Raw genomic sequence first — 21,535 nt, 5'->3', positions numbered from 1 at the left:
GACAGAGGCATTAAGGACAGTGTCTCCCTGAGACTCAGGCCACGCCCATGAGCCCCTTGGCCACAGGACTGCTCCACCTGGAGGAGCCAGAACCTCTGGGACGGTACTGACGTCGCTGTCGCCGTTACCGTTACCGTCGCCATCGCCGTGGGCCACATTGCAGGCCTGGAGACAGCTTGTGGGCCGAGGGCCCGCAGGCAGGGGCGCACAGTGAGGGCGGGAGGTCTGTGAGCTGGGACAGGGCACGCAGAGGCCCTGTGGGCACCCCGGGAGGGGCCCTGAAGCAGCATGGCTGTGGAGTGGCCTGGGTGCCCTCAGGAAACCCGGCCGCAACCCTGAAGGCCCAGGTGCGGGTTTCACAAAGACTTGCATGTGCTCAGTCCGCCCAGGAGGCTGCCGGTCCCTGACGGAGGCTGCCCTTTGCTCCACCCCAGACTTGGGCTCAGAGCTGGCCGGCTGGGCTGAAGAGCCAGCAGTAACTGAGCGTGGCCCCTCTCCCGGGCCCTGGCCACACAGTGACCTCTAGCTTGGGTACCCCACACTCCAAGCAGAGGCAGAAAGCAGGACGATGAGGTCTGCGGCTGGGGCCCTGCTCCCTGGCCCAGCCGTGGGCCCTCACTGGCTCTTTAACCGCAGGGGACTCACTTTACCTCTCTGAGCCCGCTCACCCCCACCCCTTCTCTCCCTGGATGCAGCCTCCAGTGGGCGGGCGGAGATGCAATAGTGCTCGCTCCCTCTGGCGCCCTCTGCTGCACCATCGGAATGCGGCAGCAGGGTGGCCTGCCTGGAGGGCTGGCTCCACGCCCCTCCTAGCCTAAGTGCCAACTCGAGAGCACCAAAGGGGCTGGCAGCCTGTCACAGCTGCGATGGAGGCCACGGGCGTTGGGCGTGGACTGGAGGCCAGAACCGGGGGTGGGTCAGGAGCTCGTGTGACTAGGCGAATGGCTTGGAGAGGTGAGCAGAGCAGGTGGGGGTGCCAGAGGAGCGCGTGCAAGCTGGGGCAGGCCCAGGGCGGCTGGACCTCAGGGTTTGGACCAGGGTGGGTGCAGCATGGCTTGGGGGGTGAGGGGCAGGGATGGAGACTGAGTGGTCAGGAGCTTGGACACAGCAGAGGCCCTGAATCACCCCGAACCATGGGGCTGGGCCCATGGGGAATGCGAGGCCACCCTTGCAGGGAATGGTAAGGGTGGGCCCCTGTTCCCTGCGCCTCTCTGCTGGGGCGCTCTCCTACCTTGCGTCCTGCTGGGAAGTCGGCCCCTGGGTGGGGGAGAACGAGGGCCCTGGGGTTTGGGGCCCAGGCAGGCACTGTGACTGGGGTGGAGTTGTGGGAGAGGGTGGGGCAGGAAGGCTGAGGGGGGCTCCCTGAGGAGCAGACCTGGGTTGAGGGAGCCCTCCCCTTTGGGAACTCAGGGGGATACCAGACCCCTTCACCAGGGATCACAGAGCTGAGCGGAAGGGGTCCTGTGGGTTCTGCAGCAGCAGCAGCAGGCTCCTATGGAGGGGGGCGCCTGGCGGCTTCCCCAAGCTGAGGCAGCCCCAGGACCAGCGCTGAGTAGGAGGCTGTGGGGGATCATCTCCCCTTTCTGCAGGGCCGACCACCTCCTCCCTCCACCCCTGTGTGCCTCCCAAGGACAGGTCCCAGCCCTCGGCCAGGGCGGGTGGGGCTGGGAAATCCCCAAGGGGGTGCCCCCCAGGGCCGTGCCAGACGCTTCGGAAGCCACGCTTGTAACAAAGTAGCCTTTATAGGTCCTGCGAGGGCGCGGGTGAGGGCCGCTAGGAGCCTCGGTGGTCCTCGCTCCTGCGCCCCTCGCGGTCCTCCTCGGCCGATCCTGGGGAGGGCTCCCGTGCCGGGTCCCTGTGTCCTGCTCTCGGCCTTTCGCTGCCCGGGGCGCCGTCGGGGCCGGGAGAGTGAGGCCGGGGGTGCCCCTGCGCGGAGCGGGGCGGCCTGAGCCTGCGTGCTCCCGGTTGGTCTGCCGCGTGGGTCTGGGGCGCGGCAGACGCGGCCTCGCAGGCCAGCCGGGGCGGTGGCCGGGGGACGTTGCGGGAGCTTCCCGGTCGCGGCCACACGTCGGTCTCGCCGTTGAGTAAGAGCACAAAGCGGCGCTGCGACAGCAGCGGCAACATCCTCTGGCCGCGCAAGCTCTTCTGGAAGGTCTCCAGTGCCAGGTCTGGGGGATGGGGGGAATGGGAGGGCGTGAGCCGGGCACATCACGACTGCGGGGCTGGGGTGCAGGTTCTGGGGGCAAAGGAGGAGGTGAAGCGTGGGACCCGGGTGGGGTGAGGAGTGGGGAGATAGGTCTGGGGGGTCTGAACTTGGGGGGAAGGTGGGGTGGTTCATGCGAGCCTGGGCAGGCAGTGGAGGGGGCGGTTGGAGGGTCCCAGGGGGGCTGTGCAGGGGCCTCACCCAGGGACTCCACGACCACACGGGGCACCACCTCCTTCAGGACTTCACAGTTGGTGTGTAGGGCGGGGTTGGAGTTCATCTCCAGCAGCCACACCTGGGCCCAACACCGGTCAGCACCCTTGCCCGCCAACCAGTCGGCCAGCAGAAGGCTGAGGCCCTGGCAGACGGGTGACCCTGGGCAGGTCGCTTCTATTCTAGGGCCTCACTCGCCATATTTGCCCAAGGGGCTGAGACTCTAAGGGTCTGAGGGTCTGGCCTCAGAGGCTGCCCCAGCTACAGGAGGAGTGAAGCCTTGTGAACACCCACAGGGCTGGGGGGCCTGTCTGGGTGGTCAGGCTGTGCACAGACACCCCGCCTCCTTCCACCTGCCCACCAGGCCCCCCCACCCCGGAACGCCTCAATGTCACCTTGAAGTTGTCGTCAATCAAAAAGTCACAGCCGATGAGGTCAAAGTAGCCCAGCTTGCACTCGAGCTTGGACTTGACGGCCAGGAAGCAGTGGGTCATGATCTGCTGCATCTGCTTCTGTGCTCAGGGAGAGAGTGGGTGGTGACTGGCTGTGCCTCCCAGGCCTGTACAGCCACAGCCTCGCCCCTCACCTGCAGCCTCTCCTGGGCCCTCACTGTACCACCAGCTGTGTCCTCACCTGCCACTCCTGCCCGCATTTTTGCACTTTTGGAGTGTGAGACAGGTTGATAGCCAGAGACTCAGTCACTCTCATTTTACTCATTCAGCACGCAGGTGGGGCTCTGGCTGCGTGGCAAGTGCTCCCGGGGAGCAACCAAGGACACGAGTAACGAGAACTCGGGAGGGTCTGCCCTTGGGAAGACCACTCGCAGCAGGAGACACAGACAACTGTGACCTGGATGGAGACCCTCACACACTTTGCGCAGCATCTTAGCAACAAATGCTGGTGGAGAAGATGAAGTGGGGTGTGGGGATGTGGGTTCTGGGATGATTTTCGTAATGGACAAAGGGGTCTGGTCTGCGTGGCCTCCTTGAGGAGCTAGTGAACAAGGACTGAAGAGAGGAAGGAGGTGCTGTGGGCTGGGGCACGGGGCATCTGAGCATGCCCGAGGGGCTGGGGGAGCAGCGTGAGGCTGCTGTGGCTGGGGGTGGGGGCGGGGGGAGCAGGCAACCAGGGTGGCGCCTGTCATACAGCTGGAGCAGGGAAGGACCCCGCCTCTCGGAGACCAGAGCTGTTGGAGGGTGGAGCCCGGGAGGGGCACAAGGGATCTGTTCCCTCAGAGGGCCTCCCCCTGCCCTGGCTGGTGTGGCTCAGTGGACTGAGTGCTGGCCTGTGAACTGAAAGATCACTGGTTCCATTCCTAGTCAGGGCACATGCCTGGGTTTCAGGCCAGGTCCCCAGTAAGGGGCGTGCGAGAGGCAACCACACATTGATGTGTTTCCCTCCCTCTCTTACTCCTTCCCCTCCCCTCTGTCTAAAAATAAGTAAATAAACTCTTAAAAAAAAATAACTGAGAAACAAAGCTACAAAACAGATAGAAAACAAATAGCAAAACAGCAGGTGTAAATCCCACCTTACCAGCAATTACGTTAAATGTAAGTCCAACGCTCCAAATAAAGGACAGAGACGGCGAAAAGCATAAACCCCCCTTGCAGTGCTACCTATGAAACTTCACGTTCAAAGACACAGAGACGTTGGAAGTAAGAAGGTGGGAAAGGCTGTCTTGTGCAAACAGCAGCCGAAAGAGAGCTGGGATGGCTATACTAATATCAGAGAAAATCGATTTTAAGACAAAAATTGAGGGTATTAAGACAAAAGTACATTTTATAATGAGAAGTCAGGCTGTAGTAATTATAGACATAGATGCACCTAAGAGAAGAACCTGGAAATACGTAACGTGAAAACCGAGAGAACTGCAGGGGAACAGAGACGATTCGTCGACAGTGGATGGAGACCTCAACACCCCACTTTCCACGGTGGGGAGACATGCTCACAGAATGACAACAGGTACCAACGGAAGACATGAGCCGCACCGTCGGTCAACGGGGCCTCACAGTCGTCTGCAGGGCACCCCCCCCAAGAGCAGAGCGCATGTTCTTCCCCAGTGCACATGGACCCTGCTCCAGGACGGCCGTTTGTCAGGACGCAAAACAAGTTTCAGTAACTTTTTAAAGGGTTGGGATCATACAAGCGTGTCCTTGGACCACAGTGGCATGAAATTAAACATTAATAAGAGAAGGAGCAAAATCCACAAATATTTTAGTGTGTATCATTAAAGCCTACAAACTCCTTTATTAAGATAACCAATATCTCTCTCCTTGTCACACATAAAAATAATTATTATTTAATATCAAATATAGAGTCAGTGATCAAATGTTTCCAGGAAAAAAAAAGAGAAGGAAAATTGGAAAACCCACAGATACGTGGGGATTGACACACTCTGAAGCAACAAACAGAAACAACAGAAGCACATGAGATCTCACGGCCTGGATAACTTCTCACAAATAAAGGTTGAATTAGTAGTAGTAGTAGTAGTAGTAGTAGTAGTAGTAGTAATAATAATAAACAAACCTTCCCAATAGAAAAGCCCCAGAACAGGTAGCCTCACTGGGGAATTCTTCCAAAAATTTAAATAATTAACATGAAATTTTCACACGCTCTTCACAAGTGAAAGAGAAGACACACCCAAACCACAGGCACGCACAGAAGAACGCTCCTCACCGACGCCGCTCATGAGTGGAGACCCGGGCGGCACCGTGAAGAAGCAGACCAGACCCAGGAGCACGTTCAAAGGACACTGCACACTGCGCCCGATGGGATGCGTCTGCGACGTGCCGGAGTGGTTTGTCCCGTGACCGTCGAGCACTGTGACTTGACACGCAAGGAGAAGGACGCTACGGCCTCAAATGTGAGGTGCTAGCTCAGGGACAGACCCCCTTTCCCCCCGCCATGGGAATAGAACTGAGAGCAGAGAGAAGCCCCTGTGTCCAGAAGCAATGTGTCCAGAACAGTCTCTTTGACAAATGGTGCTGGGGCACGGGGCGTCCACGTGCGGAAGAACGAACTTGGACCCCTACCTCATACCCTACACAGCAAATAACCCGAAGTGGCCAACCACTTAAATAAGTGTAAGAGCTGAACTAAAAAAAACTTTTGGAAGAAAACATATGTATAAATATTTCCAACGCAGGGTTTGGCAGTGGATTCTTAGATGTGACATCAAAAAAAAAAAACAAAAAACAAAGAAGAGATGGATAAAATTTGCACTTCATCTAACTCCAAAACTGTTGTGCAAAAAAACACACTATCGGAAGGATGTCATCAAGAAAGGGGGAAAGGACGCGTGGAACAGGAGGAAGTGTTTGCAGATCGCACATCTGATGGGGGTTGGGGCCCAGAACCCACAGAGCACTGTGGCAGGGAGTAGGTCGCAGATCCGACAGAAAACTTCCTCAAGCGGCTGCACAGAGGGCTGGTCAGCACAGGACAGGACACGCAGCAGCAGCAGCAGCAGAATGCGAGTCAAACCCACAAGGACGGGCCACTTCACACCTACTACTGACCATTAAAAACAGGGAAAGTGTTGCAGGGATGTGGAGAAAGGGCGCAGCTGGAGGGAACGTGAACTGTCCTGAGGGGCACAGAGGTGCCTCGGCGAGGCCAGCTGCCACCACCCAGGCACACACGGGGGACACACTCTTTAGCACAGGTGCGCCCCTGCCCCCAGGTGGCCCTGTACCTCAGGCCCAGCCCTGTCCCGAGGGAACACTGCCCCTGCCTCTGCAACCCCTAAGGGGTCTCGACCCCCAGCACCCCCGCCAGGCAAGAGGTGGGTGAGGGCACACTGACCGTGAAGGCGGTGAAGACCCAGTCGCTGGGGAGGCCCCTGGGCCCCTTGAACTTGTTGTTGATGTAGCGGTTGAGCTGCTCCATGCTCCACACCGTGTCCTCCTTCAGAAGCATGTACAGGGGGCTCTTCTTCTGCATGAACTGTGGGAAGGTGGGGTGGCACCTGGAGACAGTGCCCCAGAGCTCCCAGAGCCCCGCCCCTAGGACATCCCGCAGTAAGCCTGCTGCCGAGACCCTCCCACGGAGACCTCCTCAGCCTCCGAGCCCCTCACTGACCCTCACGAGGCCCCACCCAGCCTCTTCCCATGACGACCTTCCACGGAGACCTGCACAGAGGTCCTCACAGAGACCCTCCCCATGCCTCACCCACACCCGGAGGGAACCAAGCTGCAGGGCTCCAGGTCACGTCACCAGCACACCCTGCAGGCGAGCAGTGAGGCTGACTGCAGTCAGGGGACGGCCCCGGCCACCTCAGGGGCTGGACCACCTATGGGTCTGTGCTCCTGGGCAGCGATCTTGTCCCAAGGCTGCAGGGAGGGCCCTCACCTGGTTGGTCAAGTGGCCACTCAGGTCTTGGGAACGGGGATCATAAAGGCTGAGGGTGAGGCGCACGTAGCCATGGCCAAAGAAGACCATGTACGGCACGGCACAGGCGACGAGCAGGTAGGCACGCACGTCGAACTTCTTCCCATCCAGCAGCAGTGGGTTCTGGATGTACCTGGGGGCCACCCGAGGGCTGAGCACACGGCCCCAACCCAGGCCAGTTCCTCAGTGCCCCCACCACTGGTCCCAGGTGCAACCTGCGTGCTCCCTCCCTGGCTGTGTGCGGGTCCGTCGGTGGGGGGCATTTCTGAGCCTCAACAGTTCAGAGCAGGGGTGTCACACTCATTGTCACCAGGGGCCTCGCAGTTGCCTTCAAAGGGCCGAATTTAATTTTAGGCCTGTGTAAATGTAACTACTCCCTAACAGTTAAACGAGAGCTCGGCACTGCTGCCAGGTAGAAACAAGGTGCCCGGCCAGATAAAACAGGACGGAGGGCTAGATTCAGCCTGCGGGCCTTGTGTTTGCCACCTGTGGTTCAGAGAATCCCTGGATCTCAGCCCCCTTGGGGTCTCCAGGCTGCAGCTCTTGCTGGGAGAGTAGGCCCCTCTGGGCAGGGAGGACTGCCTGGAGGAGGAGGCAGGGCGGACATTGTGCCTTAAAGGTTGGGTGGCACTGGAGAGGCAGGGAGGGGAGATCCCAGGTGGAGGGAGCCATAGGACTCAAGACACAGGGTTTGGGAGCAGGAGCATGGGACGGCCGTGGGGAGAGGAGGGTGGCAGACAGCAGCTGAGACAGGGCTGTGGTCGCATTGGTAGAGGGGAAGCTCCAGAGAGACCTTTCTGGGGCGAGACTAGGGTCTGGACCCTGCCCAGAGGCAGAGGGCTGGAAGGAGGGACCAGCTCTGGCTGCAGGCTTGAAGGCATTGGCTGCCTGGGTGGGCTTCCTACAGGACAGAGGAGTAGTGCCCAGGCAGGGGACAAACCGGCCGGTGCCTCCCCGCCCTATTGACATCCCCCCACACCCACTGACGACCCTCGTGGTGTACAGCCCAACACCTCTGCACAACCCGAGCCTGAGGTGCCCGCAATGGCATCTTGCGGTGGATGGGGTCTTCCTCGATGCTCTGGGTCTTGGCCTGGAGAGCGGCCACTTCCTCCTGGTTCCTGAGCAGAAAGATGCCTTTGCCCTGGTTGGAGGCGGTGGGCTTGCAGATCCACATCTGGGTCTCTGTGGAGAGAGCCACGGGAGTCCGGGACCGCCCAAGGCTCTGACCCTGCCCACCAGCCCCTCCCATACAGTCATGGTCCTGACCATGGCCACCCAGTCTAGGCCCCACCTACGGCCCCATCCCACCCCGCCCACCTCGAGCCAAGGCCCTGGCCACGCCCACCCCAAATCTGGCCACGCCCCCAGCCTGAAAGCACATCCTCCACGCCCTGAACAGCTCTGAACAGCGTTGCAGCCGTGACTCCGCCCACAGCCACGACTCCGCCCACCTGGCTCCCCTAGTCCCCTCCGGAATCGCGCCCCTACCCGCTCAATGCTCCCGCGGGGCCCTGCCTAACCACGCCCCAGTCTTGGTCCTGCCCGGAACGCCTCTCTGCCGAGCGGGTCCAGCAGCGTCTCACCGTCAAAGAGCGTGAAGAATGCCTCTCTCTCTTCCTTGATGTCCAGACGGTAGGTCTCTGGGAAAAATTCTTCCATTTTCAGGAACCTGGGGGAGCAGGGCGTTGGGGAGACACAGGGAGGGCTCTCCCTCCCCCGCAGGCGTGGCCGGCGTTCCAGGTGTCTGACCTGGGGGCAGGCTGGAGGGAGCGTGGCCCCGGGAAGCTGGGTGGGGCTCCAGGCTCCCCGGTTTCCCCTGCACCCCCGCCCCACCTCCGGCTGTTCTCTATGGAGCCTTTGCACCCTGCTCCCTTGCCAGAGCACCCTTGCAGTACACCTGGCCTCTCTGCAGGCTGCTAACCTGCACCCAGCCCCTCTCCCTCTTCCCTGCTTCTGACCCCACACCCTCCTCTGCTGCTCTGCTATCCGCAGGGCTCAGGCACTTGTGAGCAGTCAGTTCTGACAGTGCCCGCCCTGCCGCCAGCACGGGTTCCTGAGTGCACCTGGCTGGTCCAAACCTCTTCCACTGGCCTGGGATGCCCTTCAGGTCCTTGCCATCGACCACCAGGCCATCCTTCAATTTAGGGCAGATGGCCCCTCCCAGCTGAGCTGAGTGCATCTACCTCTGCGGCCCAAGGCATCCTGCGCTTGTCCACCGGACTTCCTCGAGGTCAAGTGCTGGGTCCTTTCCAAATCTGTTCCCCAGAGGGACACAGGGCCTGGCCTGAGTGTCCACTCCACAGTGTGTGTGGGATGGACGGGTATGTGTCTGGAGTGGGGGAATGGGTGGGGGCTTCGAGGCGGGTGGGTGGGTGTGTGCTTGGGTCCGTGGGCTTGGGGTGGAAGTAGGAGGAAGGACGGCAGACGCCTGGAGGGGGACAGGCGAGAGCTGCTGACCAACAGGGGAGGGTGGAGGTGGACAGCTAGACTGGTTGTTGTAAAGATGGTGTAGTGACCAGGTGAGGCGGGCTGCCTGCCTGGTGGGGGTGGACAGTGGTCGGGCAGGTGGCCAGGTGTGTAAATGGTTGGGCGAAGAGTGGATGAGTGGATGGTTGGACACCAGACGGATGCGTCCGTGAGCGGCTCAGGCATGGCCGCGTGCTGGGTGGAGGGCGCAGAGGGACAGTAGCAGCGTAGAGGATCTGTGGGAACAGGTACGGGGGTGGGCAGAAGTGGGTGCAGTGGGCAATGAATGACTAAGTGAGGGACACCAATGGGTGGCTCCGCGGGGGGGGGGGCAGCTGTGGGGGGCGTGACGGGTGGCAGGTGTTTGGGGTGCAGACAGGTTGGCGAGTGCATGGATGGGTCCGTGGGGCGACGAGTGGGTGGACGGGTGCAGGCGGGTGGACAGAACAGAGGGCGGGTAGGAGCCGTGACCGGCAGACATGTGAGGTGGGAGGGTGTGCGGATGAGTGGGGGAGGGCGGGTGGGCGGGTGCATGGTGGGTCGATGGCAGTACCCAGTGGGGGTGGGGGCCAGGGCGGGCGTACTTGGGCTGTGCGCACAGCGTTGCCTTGCTGACGACCCTCGAGTACTCCCTGAGGGAGCTGAGAAGCCCGATCTTGGTGGTGAGCAGTCTGTTGTTGGGGATCTGGTACAGCAGTTGCTCACCTGGCACAACAGAGCCGGGGCAGCATGCGGGTGACCACGGCAGGGCCGCGGCCGCCCAGGCCCCAGGGAGCTCCCGGTGGGGAGGAGCGGGACCTCTCCCCGTGCTCTGGGAAGGCGCCGAGCCCCGCCCCTCCCCACTACCTTCCCGGAAGCTGCTGTAGTTGTCCCGACACTTGACCTCACACCACTTGAGCTTGTAGTCGCCCCGCCGGCTGTCCTGGATGCGCTGCCAGCCCTTGCTCTTGCAGTAGGAGCTGATTCTGGGGGGGTGGAGGGGCAGCTGTGACCCTGGGGCCCGAGGACCTGGGGGAGGGGTGGGCACACCAGGAGAGGGGACAAGGGGACCTCAGGTGGCCGAGGTGAGGCTGGGCTGGGCCCTGGGAGGCAGTGGACTGGGTCTGGCTGGAGGCCCCTACTCACATTGAGGCCCCGTTGGTGCCCCCGATGTAGAAGAAAGGGCCACATCCCGTGCTGGGCGATTGCTGCTCCCCCCCCAGCAGGTGCCTCTCCAGGAGGGCGGCCCGCGGCCTGCCAGCAACAGTGTCCTCCAGGGGGTCTGTGGACAGGTGGGCGGTCCGAGGCTCTGACCTGGCGGGAGGCTTTCCCACCCCCTCCCAGCCCTGCCTGAGCCCACCTGCATCCTGGTCCAGCTGGCTCAGCTGACACAGGAGCCTGTCCCCTTGGCTGCTCCCCATTGGTCTCTCATGGGCCCAGCCTGTGAAAAAGGGGTGCACACTCAGATTCTGGCCCAAGTCTGGTCCCAGTTGGGCTCCAGACCAGCCGACCCTTTCCTGCCCATTTCTGGCAGCCCCAGGGCAGTGCCCCCAGCCCGTCTGGGCACAGCTCATCCCAGGCGCAGGCCTGACCAGTGGGCCTGAGCCCGCCATGCCTCCTAGGAGAGCGGGGACGGCCACTACCATTCAGGGTCAGCGGTGGAATGGGCAGGGTCCATCCTCACCAACAGGGCAGAGCTTGACGCAGGTAAGGGGAGAGGGTGTGAGGCTGGAGCTGGGGGCAGACACGGCACGGGGACATGCTCAGGAGGGCGAGGGTCACAATGTCCATCATGACGTCACGGGTGACCCATGTCAGGGCAGAGGTGATGGGCTCCCCTGCCCTGGGCAGGGGCTGGGTGCGGGGCAGCAGAGCACCTGCCAGACTGTAGAGAGGAGACATCTCCCCTCCCCCTGCCTGTTCCGACCCCAGTCTGCTGGCCCCTCCCCTGGGGCATGGCTGTGTGTGGTCCCCCCCCAGACCACCTTCCCTGGAAAGGGGTGCTGGGCCCCAGAAGACCATGCCAGTCCTGCAATCACCTGGTCCCCGGGCTTGGCTCCTCCAGACCCCTGCAACCCTTGACCGCTTGCCACTCCTGGTGCTGACCTGGGCCCGAGGGCGCTGCCCCCGACGCTGGACGGAGCGGGCGTGGCTGTGAGCCACAGGGGTGGGGACACTGAGGCGGGGGCACCTCTGGGAAGATGATGCTCCCACCCGTCGGTGGGACCTTCTTGTAGCCCGTTGTCCTAGCCCCCGGATCTGGCACAGGGTCAGGCCCCTCCTGCCGGGGCAGGGGCGCCTCCTGGGGTCTTGGACTCGGGTCTTTGGGGGTAGCTGGCTCCTGTCTCCATGGTGACTGTGGGGCCTGGTGCCCCTCAGGGGCAGGGAGGTCTCCACATTCTGTCTGTCCTGGGCGAGGCCTCCCTTGCAGGAGCGGACCCTCTGACCTCGGTGCTGCCTGTAAGGAGGGGGCGTCGGGCCTTCAGGCCTTGGGAGGGGCAGCTGGGCGGGGGAGGGGAGGCACCCTGTGCCCAAGGGGGCTTGGCACTGAGGTGCTGGCAGCATCCTCGTGGCTATCCCGGGCCTGCCCCCAGGAGCAGGCCTGGCTTTGAGCACCTGCCACCAACTCAGAACTTTCAGGGACGTTTCAGCTGTCCCTTAAAATACACACACAGAGCAAGATGACAGGGAGACATGGCGGGCACAACGCCGAAGGAAAGGTCCCTGGAACACGCTGGAGTGGGAGTGGGAGGAGCCCCCGGGGGGCTGGGGCTGTCCTGGAATGTGCGGGAACTGGAAGTGCAATGCAGGCCAGTCACCGCCCAGCAAGGAGGACATGGGGTAGGAGCAGGAAGCAGGGGGAGCTGAGGCACACCTGGAGACAGTGGAGGGGCTGGAGACACTGGGAGCAGAGGCTAGGCCCCAGGGACCCCTCAGGGGGGCTCCCAAGGAAGGCACTGAGCTGGAGGCCCCCCATGGTCGTCTTCTGTCTGCACTTGAGCTTTGCACCCTGGAAGTGGGTGGGGCACCAGCAGCTCATACAGGCAGTGGGCTAGAGGGGCTGTGGGGACACATGCAGAGCCAGACAAGGGTCCCTCAGCCAGCTGGCAGGTCATGACAGGAGCATGCGGTGGTGAGGGCAGCCACCCGTCCCGCCCGCCAGTGGGCAGCCTCCGCCGTGCAGGTGCAGCAGGTGGAGAGGTCGAAGGCAAGTGGCAGGAGCAGCCTGGGGAGGTGGCCTTGGGTGGGGAGGGGCATGTGGCGGAGACCCTGCCTCCTGCCAGTCTGCCTCTGTTTGGCTTTTCTAACAGTGTGTTTATTACTGTCACAAAGAATAAGGCCAAGAATTATCATGTCACTAAAATTAGCAAATAACCTGGGCAGGCCCAGGTGCCGAGTCTTCCAAGCTAGGCAGATCCCGGGGGGCGGGGCGGGGGTGGGGGGTGCAGCTGCGGGCTGCCAGCACCGCTCCAGGCCCTGCACTCAGGCCTGCACCTTCGGCCTCCGAAGGACAAAATCCAAACACAGAGGCAAAACTTTACGCTCGGAGAAGCCAGGGCATGCTGTGTCCGCAGGCATGGACGGCCAGTGCTGGGGCAGGCTAAGGGAAAACTCAACTTTATAACAAACTTAGAAATAAACCTTTACCTGGTCAGGTGGAGAGCCCGGCAGGAAACAGTGCTGCGGTGTGATGGACGGAAGGCCCTTGTGAACCTGCCCAAACATCCAGCAGAATGAGGAGGTGCCAGAGCCCGGCCCCTCCCAGAAACACACCTGGCAGCGTGGGGTGAGGGCGGTGCTCACATCGCCTGACCGGCCAGTGCCTCCCGGGCAGGCGCAGGCTGCCTGTGGGGACGTGGATTCCCAGAGGTGTCAGCAGGCTGGGAGGCAGATCTTGTCCTGGGCAAAGGAGCTTGTCCTGAGGACCTGACACCCCCAGGGGGCACACCCATCTTGGCCCAGCCCTGGGGTCCTTGCCCCTGGCGCCGTGGCCCAGGGGGCATGGGCCCTTTGCAGAGGGGGACACCCTTCCCCTGCCCTCCCCTCCCGGTCTCTCTCTGCTCCTGGGCAGAATCGCAGAGGACCAACAGGGTCCTTGGTGGCCAGGCCGGGGCACAGGACAGCAGACCCTCACTCCCAGCTGGGGCCTGCTGCTGGCCCACCTGCCCCTCTTACCTGCCCTACAAGCTGGTGTGAGCCCTTTGCCTGGGACACAGTGGTGACCTGGCAACTGTCTCCCAGCAACTTCAACCCAGGGCCCAGAGGTGAGCAGGGCGCAGGGAGGGCAGGGCGGGGTGCTCCCAGGGCCTGGGCCCTCCGTTCTGTCCAGGATCATCCCTGTGCCCTTCCAGACCCTCAGATCCACGCTCAGTCCCCAGACCTGACCCCACAAAGCTTTTGGTGTTCATTCAGCTTTATTGCTGTGTTATATCCCCCTCACCACCTCACCCCAGCCATGGGGCCCCGCTCTACAAAGCAGCACATGGGAGCTCAGCCCCGGAGGGTGGGGACGCTCCCACTTGGGGCTGTGCCTCCGACCCCACAGCCTTGCATGGGTCACGAGGAGTCTGTGCTTGGAGGGCCTTTGCTTCTTGTGGGCCTGGATGGCGGCCCCCAGACGTGTCCACAGTCAGCCCCAGAACTCACAGTGTGACCTCACTTGGGAACGGGGTCAGTGCAGTTGTGATGAAGTTAGGGGGTGTGAGCTGAGGTCCTTCTGGGTCCCCGGGGGAACCCTAACTCCAGGGACCAGCGACTCTGGCCTCTGCATGGCGGGCTGTGCGCTGTGGCTGCCCTGGATGATACACGCTGCCATTACAGCCGTCCTCCCTTCTTGGGGTCGGACCCCTCAGAGGTGCTCAGGCTCCTGGGCCAGCCTAAGTGCCTTGGTCCCCAGCTCCTCACGGGCTCTGGCAAGGACACCGCTGGACACCGGGAACTCAGACTCTGAAACATGGCCTCAAAACCACAGACACTGGCTAGCGAGGTGCCGCCCCAGCCCCAGCCTCCGTCACAGTGCAGCGGGGGCCTCCTGGCCGTGGGTGTGTGTGGCCTGGGTGTGCTGATGGGCAGGAGGAGCAGTTGGCACCCCTTGGAGCCGTGGGAGTGGGTGGGGGAAGACCCCACACCCTTTTGGGGAGTCGGCACCTTGATTAGGGCTGGGACCTGCCTCCCGGGCCCTCCTCACAGGTGCCAGGCAGCCTCTGGCCTCTGCTTGGCTCTTGCCCGTGTCTGCAGGGCCCCCCTTGGTCACCTGCCCAGAGAGGCCTTCTGGGGCTGCTCTCACCCCTCCTTCTTGCTGCTCTAGAACTTGGCTGTGCAGACCATGTTCAGGGAAGACTCGGGGAGAGAGGGGAAACTGAGGGGGGAGGTGCAGGGACCTCCCCCAGGAGCCTTGGGGCCCCCCCCACATCAGCCGAGCCCTTGGTCTGACACAGGGTCCGGGGCTCTGTCCTCCGTGAGTCTTTGGGAAGCCATGGGCCAGGCCCCCGGGACCTCCTGGGGACTCTCTGGGGAAGGAAGGGGCTTTGGGGGACAGCCATGAGGCTGGGGATGTCAGCACCAGAGTTTGGTTTGGGGGGAACTTTAGACAGGACATCTCGATGAATGTCAGTGGGGGGAGCAGAGGGAGCAGGGCGGGGGCCAAAAACTGGGGGGGGGGGTTGCATGACACCAGGAGACCGTACCCTGCAACTGCCCAGGCCCCAGACAGGTTGTGGGGACCTGGTGGGGGCTCTGAGCTGAGAACTGAGGAAGGAAGGAGGTGGCTGCACCCTGCCCGTCCCAGCGCCCCCTCTTAGCACCCTCCAGCCAGGTGACACTGCCCAGGTGGGCGGGACAGCCCAGGGTCTCTGGGTTGCTCTTCCCCACCCTGGGCTGGGCGTTTGTGGGCTAGGGCTGCATCTGTCTTGCCCTCCTGGGGGCCCCCCTGCCTGGTGCACAACAGAGACAGAGGATGAGGTCACCTCCCTGGAGAGGGTCCCAGGCTGGTCTGCTGTGGGCTGCGCCCCCGAGGTGAATGGAAGCCAGTCCCCAGTGCCCCACACCCTTCGTTGCCCCAACAGTTTATTTTGGCTGCCGCAGAAAGCCCGCCCCCAGGGTTGGCGGTCTCCCCAGGCCATGGCGGTGAGGGCTGGGGACATCCCGGTGCGGCCTGTGCCACTGTGGGGGCAACATAGGGGCAGGGTGCCCTGCCTGGTCCGGCCACCGTGGGGCCCGATGGGCCACAGGCCTCCTCCTCCACCCTGTGTCCGGCGGCGACCAGGCCGTGGATGGACGGCATTACCAGACAGTATTAGACAGCAGGACCCAGGTCTAACTGTGTCTGGTAAGACGCCCACCGCAGGCTGCCTGTCCTGCGGCGTTCAGCTGGGCGGCGGGACCCCCAGGCCCTCCTGAGTCTGCAGAGTGCCACCCCGCCCCCACGGCCGTGTCCCGACGTCTGGCTTGAGACTCTCAGGACTGGCGTTGCCCCTGGGCTGCCTCGAGGAGGGCCTCACACAGACCGCGTCCCAGCACGCAGCCCCCGGCCCAGGCGTGTGTGTGAGCTCGAGCGTGCGTGCAGCTGGGGCACCTGGTTACCCTGCACTTGACCCTGAATCAGCACTCAGTTAATGAGTAACAGGAGGCCAGGGGCAGACCAGCTGGGGCCTGGTTGGGGTGGGGTGTCTGGGCCGGGGGACTCCCCCTGTGCCTGTTGGCCAGGCAGGTCTGGGGGCCTGAGTCCTGGCTTCTGGTTGAAAAGATAAAACCACGGGCCTCCTGGCCTTGATTTCACACTGTGTTCTCATTTTTGCCTGTGACACTGAGGGCTGGTGTGGGGTAGGGGGACTGTCATCAGGGAATAGCAGTCCATGGGTCGAGGCGGGGTACCTGGATGCACCGTCCTTCCTGGGACCCTGGTGGGCCACAGGAGCTGGCTCCTCGACAGAGCCCTGTGGAGGTCAGTGCCCGCTGCGGCCCCACTTGATGGGGGCCTCTCAGGAGGGCCAGCTCCCAATGGCCCCCGTGTGGTTGGGGCGCCCTAGGACAGCCACAGCACACAGGGGACCCTGTGTGGTGGATGGGAGGGGCTGGAAGGGAAGGGGGGCTGCCTGGCTGCTGCCAGCTCTGGACCAGGCAGAAAAAGCATTTCCCGGTGTGGCTGCTGCCTGGCTGGCTGTCGATTCCGGGAAGTCCTCAGAGCCGGGTAGCAGCAAGTATGTTGGAGCAAAGGGCGCAGGCGGCAGGGCGGGCTGGGAGCGCAGGCCAGGTCCCCAGACGAGGTTGGCGAGCAGGACGAGGGCGCTGGTGCCCTCCTCCAGTCCCAGGGTCCTGGCCCTAACACTCTCTCCTGGGGCCAGTCGCCGTGGCCTGGGCCCCAGCCCGGCTCTGCATGCAGGGTGCAGTATGGCACGTCCCCGGGCCACCTCCCGGCAGCGGGCGGCGGGCGGCCTTTGAGCATCGTTACCAGACAGTGTTAGAGCCGAGCCGAGAAGTCCAGCACTGTCCGGTAAGATGCCCACAGGGGCCCAGGTGCGCCTCGGCCCGAGGATGCGGTGCCTGCCCCAGGCAGGAGGACTGAGGCTGGAGGTGGGGCTGGTCTGCCAGGTGCTTGTGTCCCCCACACTCTGCTCAGCCCACGCCTGGGAGGGGCGGCGCCAGGCCAGGCCCCGTGGGCAGAGCCCGGACACCTGACGTCCAAATCCTGGGTTGCTGTCTTGGGGGGGACTCTCGGTTCAGCTGCAGGAAGCCTTTTGCTCTCAGGGCTGAGCAGGGGCTTCAGACCCAATCGGGCCCTGGGGAGGGGCTTGTCCAAGGTCAGCTTTCTGCCCCATAGCACCCCACCCCCCCACCCCGAGAAGCCAACGGGCAGGACAGGGTAGGGGGCCTGTGTGGGGAGAGAGGGGTCGGGGCTCGGGCGGGAGGGGCGGCCCCATCGCTGCGTGCAGGGCCCCACCGTCATCATTACCAGGCAGTATTAGAGACCCGACACCATCCAATGCTGCCCAGTAAGATGGCGGTGGCCACCCCGGGGTGGATCTGGGGGCCGCCCAGCAGGGGCAAGAGGGGGCTCAGCATGGGGGCGTTCAGCAGCCTGAGGGAGACCCACGTTCCCCAAGGATGATGCAGTGAGGAGGAGCCAGGAGGGACAGGGCTCACTCGAGGGCCCCCAGTGCCCTGTAGGCCCCACCTGTGGGGCTCGGCCCGGGGAAGGCTGGGCTGCTGCACCTGGAAGCCCCCGGGAGCCGGTGCCACGGTGCAGCGGTCCATGCGGGCCAGCCCCTCCATCCCAGAGGGGCTTCCAGCTCTGCGCATGGGGTGGGCACCTGAGGAGGGGCCAGGTGTCTTGCCCCCTGGAGGCCAGAGCCCCAGTGCTCAGGGGCAGAGTGGAAGCCACCCTCTGGGCAGTCCAGGGGAAAGGCCTGGACGGCAAGCTCAGCCCCTCGGAGTCCCGGGCGAGTGTGTGTCCGAGGCTGGAGGGGCTGCAGGGGCCATGCGACAGGCCTCTGTCCCTGGACGCCACCCTGGCTATCTGCAGCCCAGCCTCTCCTGCCCTTGTCAAGGGTGAGGATGAGGGTGGTGTGTCTCTGAGGCAGGACGGCCCCTGGGGGCCTGCTCCCCCTACCCACCAGGGCAGACCTCCGGGGGCCCCGGGATCCCCGCCTTGCACAGTGCCGTCTCTCACCAGCGAGGCCACAGGAGGGGCTGTCCGCTGGCCCTGGCCGCTGCTGGCCATGAAGTCCAAGGGCGAGAAGGCGCTGGCCCTGCAGGGGGGTGAGAGGGGCCCCTGCTCACTGGTCTGGGGTTGAACCCCAGAGCAGATGGGACAGAGCCCCCAAACACAGAATGCAGGACAACAGCCCCCAGTGCCTGCTGGGCACTGGGCTCTTTAGTGGCCATCCCCCAGGACAGGGGTCTTAAGAGTGGGGGGTTCCCGGAAGCTGGCATATCCTCAGGGCCCAGACCCGGGGCCCCGGCTTGGGGCTGAGACCCTGGCATCCTGCCCTGGGGAGCCTGAGGGTTCTGTTCTGCCTCCTGTCCCTCCCTGTCCCCTGTACAGTGGCACCTGGGCCTGGAGAGCCAGCCAGAGCAGCTTCTCAAGTTTTCCGGCATCTTCCACCCACAGAGGCTGCAGGGAGGAGGTAGGGGTCCCTTCCTGCTTCCTCCAGGCTGCCGGGCTGACCACAACAAAGGCTGTGTCCACCCCACTCCCGCCTCAGCTAGGTCCACCTGGTTCCCCAGCTCAGTCCTCGGGACGGCCGGTCCTTGGGACAGCCAACAGTCTTCAGAGCACCTGACCCTGATGGGGGCCCCAAGTGGGGGGCAGGTGGGGTGCCCGGCTGCTGCCCTGTGCTCCATCCCCACCGCTGGTCCCTCCCGGCTGGCCAGGGTCTGTCCCACGGACCCTATAAATCTGTGCTGCAGGAGCGCAGTCCCACCGTTTTCTGAGCTGAGCGAACCAGTTCGGCTTCACTTTCAGAGCTGAGTTAAATTTCAGCTTCACTCCCAGCTGCCAGGCCACGGGGGGGGGGGGGGGGGGGGGGGGCGCGGGAAGCAGCGGGGCTGAGAGAGGGAATGCGGGCGGGTGCCCTGCGCCCCCCCCCCCACCCCGCCTTGTAGCCAGCCCTCTGAGAACAGCCCTGCCTCCCCGTTCACGGCCCCAGAGCTGGAGCTTGGTGTCCCCAGAGCCCTTGGCCACTTGGGGCCAGCCTTCCTCGGGGAGCAGTAGGGCCTGAGAGGGCCCACAGGCCCACGGCTGGCCCAGCCACAAGCCAGATGGACAGGAGCCCCTGTTGTCTGCTGCCCGCCAGCTCCCCAGCCATTATGTTCTTGCTTAGGAGAGGTGCACAGGGATGGGCCCAGGTGTGGGGCCTTGGGAAGCTTTCTGCTAACTTCCAGGACAGGGCCCTGTGAGCCCACAGGCAAAGACCGAGGCCTGGCCCAGGACTCCGTGCATCTCAGCCTGCGGTCGAGGGCCTGGACGAGGGAGGCTGAGCGGCTGGGAAGTGGAAAGGAAGGTCCCCTGTGTCCACGGTCCCCAGGTGGGGGTCCCCAGCTGGCCAGAGTGTGAAGCCAGCGCCCTGGGGCCCGGATGCGGCCTCGTCAATCATCACCATGGCGACCAGGCGTGGCTTGGGCTACAGGAGGAAGGGGCCCTTGCACAGCAGATGCCCATCTGAGGGCAGCGGCCTGTGGGCCTGGCCGGAGGAGAACCCGGTCCCAGCGTGGAAAGCTCACTCTGCTGGTTAACCTGCTCGGCGGGCCTTAATCAATGGTGAGGCCCGCAGAGAACAAAGCGCTGAAACCCAACCCCAAGCGTGTGGGGAGAGGCGGGGGCGTCCTTGGGAGGGTCTGTCCTCAGCAGCGGAGCTGGTGCCTCCTCGAGGACGCCGCCATTTCCCTCCCAGCCGCTCCCCTGCCCTTCCGGGGCCACCCTGCGCTCCACAGCGGCGGCGCCCGCTCCCCAGGGCCGGTGCCTCTGCTGACCTTTCGACTTCTCTTAAATTCACACGAAACATTCCCACAAGCTGGTTTTGCAAATAAGGCATTTGCAAATCCCCAGAATGTTGGAATGGACAGCAGGCTGAGTCCGTATCTCATGGCTGCTTTGCGTTTTCATAAACACAACACTTACTTTGCTAATCTAACATCCTGCCAATCACCTCAACTTTTAAGCGTTTCATCTGGGTTACTAGACAAAAGCCAAAGAAAACAAACCCGACCTATTTCCCCCCTTAAAGTTTGCAAACAACGAGCTCGACACTGTGCCTCAGAGAAAACCCTGCCGCGTGTCCCATCGACCTGACCGACTCCCAGCCCCTGAACCTGTCCCTGAGCCGCTGGCCGCTCCCAGACGAGCTGCCCGTGTGGCTCCTGTGCATTTTAGTCAAGGCTCTGGAGGACAGGCAGACTTTGGTCCTGACCCTGAGGAATCCTGTCGGCCAGGGCCAGCCCACTCCTTCCTCCAAGTTGGTTCCGGCTTTGTGCGCGCCTCCAACTCAGACAGGTTAGAAAAAGCCATGAGCCAGGCCAGACCGGCTCTGCCCTGGGCTCTGGCTGTACCAGGGTGGCTGCTGGCAAAGCCCAGCCTGTCCCACGAGCCCAGTCCTGACCACCAGCCCAGAGCCAGGCGCCCAAGTCCTCCCCAGCCCAGCTCGCAGGGAACAAGGTGTCCCTGGAATCAGCACAGCATTTGGGAAAGAGCTTTCCAGAGGCGCTGTGTTCGGGCAGAAGGTGGAAACCCTGTCGTCGAACCCAGCTGCCCTTTGGGTGGGGCAGAGCCCACCGCCCAGTGCCCACGCCCACCGGCCCTGCAGATTCGGCCTATAGACCCCAAGTGGCCGGGCCCAAGATGGCTTCACCCCAACACCCAGTGCACCCGGCCCGAGGGGCTCACCTCCTCCTCTGAGGAGAAGGACCACCCTTCCCCGAGTCCTGACCGCAGGCTGAATGGGCACATCGCCATGGCTGCCACGTCTTGTCTGGGTCAGCCGTGCCGGGGATGGCGGCAGCCACCTGGAGGCTCTCCCCACAGCGCGGCCTCCCCAGGCTCCTCCGCCTCCTGCTTACCTGCCCCGACAGGTTCTGCACCTGGAGGAGGAGGGTGGGAGGCTGCTCCCTGCCCCCAGCCTGGCGGCCGGGCTGGCGTGTCCTGTCCAGCACCGTCCCTGGGCCCAGGACCCACCAGGCCTCAGAATGGACACTGGAGAAGCTTTGGCACAAGTGACCCCAAATACTTGTCAGCCCAGGACAGAGGTTAGGCTTTGGCCCAACCTGACCCCCAGCCTCACTGTAGGGGACCAGGAGGGTGACCACCCCCTGGAGAAGACCAGCCCCTGCCTCCCTCAGCGGAGGCTCCACACAAAGGAGCAGCTTAAGTCCACATCCACACTTGCAGGTGGGCCGCTTGCCTGGTCTCCAGGAAGTTGCAAGAGTGACGGGGACAATGGAGGAGGTGGCCGGTCCTCCTGCAGCGGCGGAGGGCAGGGCAGGGCTGGGAAGAGACGGCGTGGCCCCGGGCTCGCCTTACATGCAGGGCCTCACCCCGCCCCACACAGGTGCCTGCTCACCGCCGACCAATCTCTGCTCCTGGCCTCCGACAGGTGTGTCCCCCGGGCTCCCATAGGCCGGCAGGGAGGCAGTTACGTGACGCGAGCCACAGGGCGGGCGGCAGGCCCCGCACGCATTCCTGCCCCCGCCTCACCCGCCCGGGGGCCCAGGTTGAACAAAAACCAGGGCAGAGAGCTTCTGCAGGAGCTGCAGTGGGGCATGCGGGGGGCGGGGGAGGGTGGAGAGGAG

The 21,535-nt window shown here is 63.4% G+C and overlaps 1 protein-coding gene across 14 annotated transcripts; it reads right to left on the bottom strand.

Moving 5' to 3' along the window:
• Positions 1 to 1,741: 1,741 nt before the first annotated feature.
• TTLL10 (tubulin tyrosine ligase like 10) lies at positions 1,742 to 21,246 on the bottom strand. 14 transcript variants are annotated; one of them, XM_071220814.1, is made up of 16 exons: positions 21,148 to 21,246; positions 13,430 to 18,000; positions 13,058 to 13,153; positions 12,902 to 12,967; positions 11,293 to 11,711; positions 10,400 to 10,694; positions 10,121 to 10,239; positions 9,859 to 9,979; positions 8,992 to 9,063; positions 8,392 to 8,477; positions 7,819 to 7,990; positions 6,767 to 6,938; positions 6,221 to 6,361; positions 2,812 to 2,928; positions 2,405 to 2,498; positions 1,742 to 2,168 (listed from the first exon to the last, which is right to left on the bottom strand). In XM_071220814.1, coding segments are annotated over exons 3-16 (2,271 nt in total). In that variant the 5' UTR covers positions 13,060 to 13,153; positions 13,430 to 18,000; positions 21,148 to 21,246; the 3' UTR covers positions 1,742 to 1,773. The 14 variants fall into 14 exon arrangements, with proteins under 14 accessions (XP_071076915.1, XP_071076917.1, XP_053776417.1 ...); XM_071220816.1 differs by having other exon boundaries at positions 10,400 to 10,535; positions 10,614 to 10,694; positions 11,360 to 11,711; positions 12,902 to 13,153; positions 21,148 to 21,245; XM_053920442.2 differs by having other exon boundaries at positions 20,807 to 21,238.
• Positions 21,247 to 21,535: the final 289 nt, after the last annotated feature.

This window comes from Desmodus rotundus, chromosome 3 (genome assembly GCF_022682495.2).
Source record: "Desmodus rotundus isolate HL8 chromosome 3, HLdesRot8A.1, whole genome shotgun sequence".
NCBI classification, from domain to species: Eukaryota; Metazoa; Chordata; class Mammalia; order Chiroptera; family Phyllostomidae; genus Desmodus; species Desmodus rotundus.
This window is presented reverse-complemented; position numbering and strand designations above follow the sequence as displayed.